Genomic DNA, 2,420 nt, shown 5'->3' with positions numbered 1-2,420 from the left:
CATTTGTAGAAGCCATCCTCTCTTTAACTTCGGCTTTTTCATAGATGGCATCAAGTTAACGTCCAAAATTTGCGGAAGTTTCATTGAATCTATTTTTCCTTCTACTCGTGAAATGTTTTTTTTGGAGATTTTTCCATCTTTTCTTGGCTTCTTTATGCAAATTATTACAAATTTTTAGCTGGGGTGTCCAAACTTTCGAACCCCACTGTATGTCAAGTGTTGGATGGATTTATTATTCCATCTTTTCTTCTTTCGTCTTTAACCACCGGGCAAGTATTGTTTTAAGTTTTTGTACCAATTCCATTTTATTTACAATGTCACATCACAAGAGTTATCTCAGGGTACCGTACTGGTAGAGTAGGTCTAGACCACACTCTGTAATTTACCAAAACTCAACAATTTCTGGTTGGCGGCCATCTGCCGGTTTGGAAACAGAGACCCTGATACAGATATACAGAAATATGATTCATAATAATTATAGCAGTTGACATGATGCGTCATGCTACTTATAGTCACAACAAATATAGTTCAATTATGACTAGATCCATCTAATCTATTTGGAGAAAAAAAATTGAAAAAAATCTAGCAAATGTACATTAAAAAAGGACATTTTAACAGTTATCCGACAGTACTTTTGAGCATACATCAAAAGCTCATGTAAAACATCTTGGTGCCTGGGAGCCCGGGTAGCTCAGTTTGTAGAGCGTGCCCATATTAAGCGGGCCCGGGTTTGACTCCGACCTTTGCTGCATGTCACCCCCCCCCCCATGTCTTCATTGGTCCCGTCGAATGAGGGGCTAAAACGCCCCAAAAATAATCTTTACAAAAAATATATTTCCACTTGTTGAGTTGATTGACACAGCTGTTCCCAATAAATCTTGGTCATTAGGATGCTTTAGAACAGCTTGGACTAGATCTTTGGATTTTCCCATAGACTGACTGTTTGCAAAGGGTACGAATAATTTGGGACATGCCACTTTTTTGTTCAAATGTAAATAAAAGATGAGTAATTTTCCCCCACAATGATGCCTCTTGTACATCATCTTATTATCTTCTGGGGGACGCCGGTGTCATTTATCATCAAGAAAAAAAACTTTCTGGTTATATAAAAAGTAACTTTAAGTCAGAATTTGCCAGGAGTATGAATAATTTCGGGCTTGACTGCGCGCACACACACACACACACACACACACACACACACACACACACACACCTAAGTAAAACACAAATGGACTCACCGTGTCCTCGGTGGTCCGACAGCGGCTCCACCATGTTGGGGTGAGAAAGAGTCGGCTCAGTCTGTGCTGGCTCTGCTGCTTCAGAGGGAAAAGGAAGCCGGTTTGAAATTTCCTCCTCAGACAGCCTCGCTTCCTCCTCAGACAGCCTCTCAGACAGCCTCTCTGACAGCCTACGCTTCCTCAGACGGACTCCTATGACAGCTCTCAGACACGCCTTGCTTACTCAGACAGCCTCTCTTCCTCCTCAGGACAGCACTCAGGCACAAAAGGGCCTCTTCCTCAGCAGCTATCTTCCTCCTCAGACCAGCCTCGTTTCCTCCAGGACAGCCTCGCTTGTTTCCTCTCAGACAAGCCTTGCTCAGCCCAGCCACGCTTCCTCAGACAGCCTTCTTCTCCTCAGACAGCCTCCCTAAAACAGCCCTCGCTTAATCAGACAGCCTCTCTTCCTCCTCAGACAGCCTCTCAGACAGCCTCGCTTCCTCAGACAGCCTCTCTTCCTCCTCAGACAGCCTCTCAGACAGCCTCTCTTCCTCCTCTGACAGCCTCTCAGACAGCCTAGTTTCTTCAGACAGCCTCTCTTCCTCCTCAGACAGCCTCTCGGACAGCCTCGCTTCCTCCTCGGACAGCCTCGCTTCCGCCACATTAGCAGCCGGGCTGCCCGCTCCCCGTGGTCTCGGACCGCCGCCTTGCTGCTGTGAAGATGCAGGAGAGACGGCTGAGTCAGAGTGGCGAGAAGAGGTTTTAGTGGCACCTCTTCCCGATCTAAAGGACCCCTGTGTGGATGCCGGCACAGCTGTGTACCAGTTCTCCGAGACTGGATGGTGGTTTTCATCCGCCTGAGTGTAAATAGAGTGGAAGAATTTCTCAGAGAATAACTAAATGCAAATAAATACTTTCATAAAAAGGTGAAAAAAACAAATGTATTTATATTTTACAGGCCAAAGGTTTGGTTACACCACCTTATTAAATTAGTTTCCTTTATTTTTCATGACCATTTTCATTGTAGATTCTCACTGAAGGCATCAAAACTATGAATGAATACATATGGAATTATCTACTTGACAAAAAAGTGTGAAACAGCTCTTAAATAGGTCTTATATTCTAGTTTCTTCAAAGTACCCCCTGCCCCCTTTTGCTTTTATGATAGCGCTGCAAACCCTTGGTGTTCTCTCAATGAGCTTC

At 44.4% G+C, this 2,420-nt stretch overlaps 1 protein-coding gene across 1 annotated transcript in view; it reads right to left on the bottom strand.

The window, feature by feature from the left end:
• Positions 1–2,420, bottom strand: part of zgc:66455 (uncharacterized) — a 16,095-nt gene that overhangs the window by 8,817 nt on the left and 4,858 nt on the right. Inside the window, exons 4-5 of the mRNA XM_032516526.1 lie at positions 1,674–2,074; positions 1,239–1,408 (exon numbers count right to left, since the gene is read on the bottom strand). Of these exons, the coding sequence (XP_032372417.1) occupies positions 1,239–1,408; positions 1,674–2,074 (571 nt within the window). The remainder of the gene's footprint in view (positions 1–1,238; positions 1,409–1,673; positions 2,075–2,420) is intronic.

Source organism: Etheostoma spectabile, chromosome 5 (assembly GCF_008692095.1).
Source record: "Etheostoma spectabile isolate EspeVRDwgs_2016 chromosome 5, UIUC_Espe_1.0, whole genome shotgun sequence".
Taxonomy (NCBI): domain Eukaryota; kingdom Metazoa; phylum Chordata; class Actinopteri; order Perciformes; family Percidae; genus Etheostoma; species Etheostoma spectabile.
Note: the sequence above shows the minus strand (reverse complement) of the source record. Positions and strands in the feature narration are given on the sequence as shown.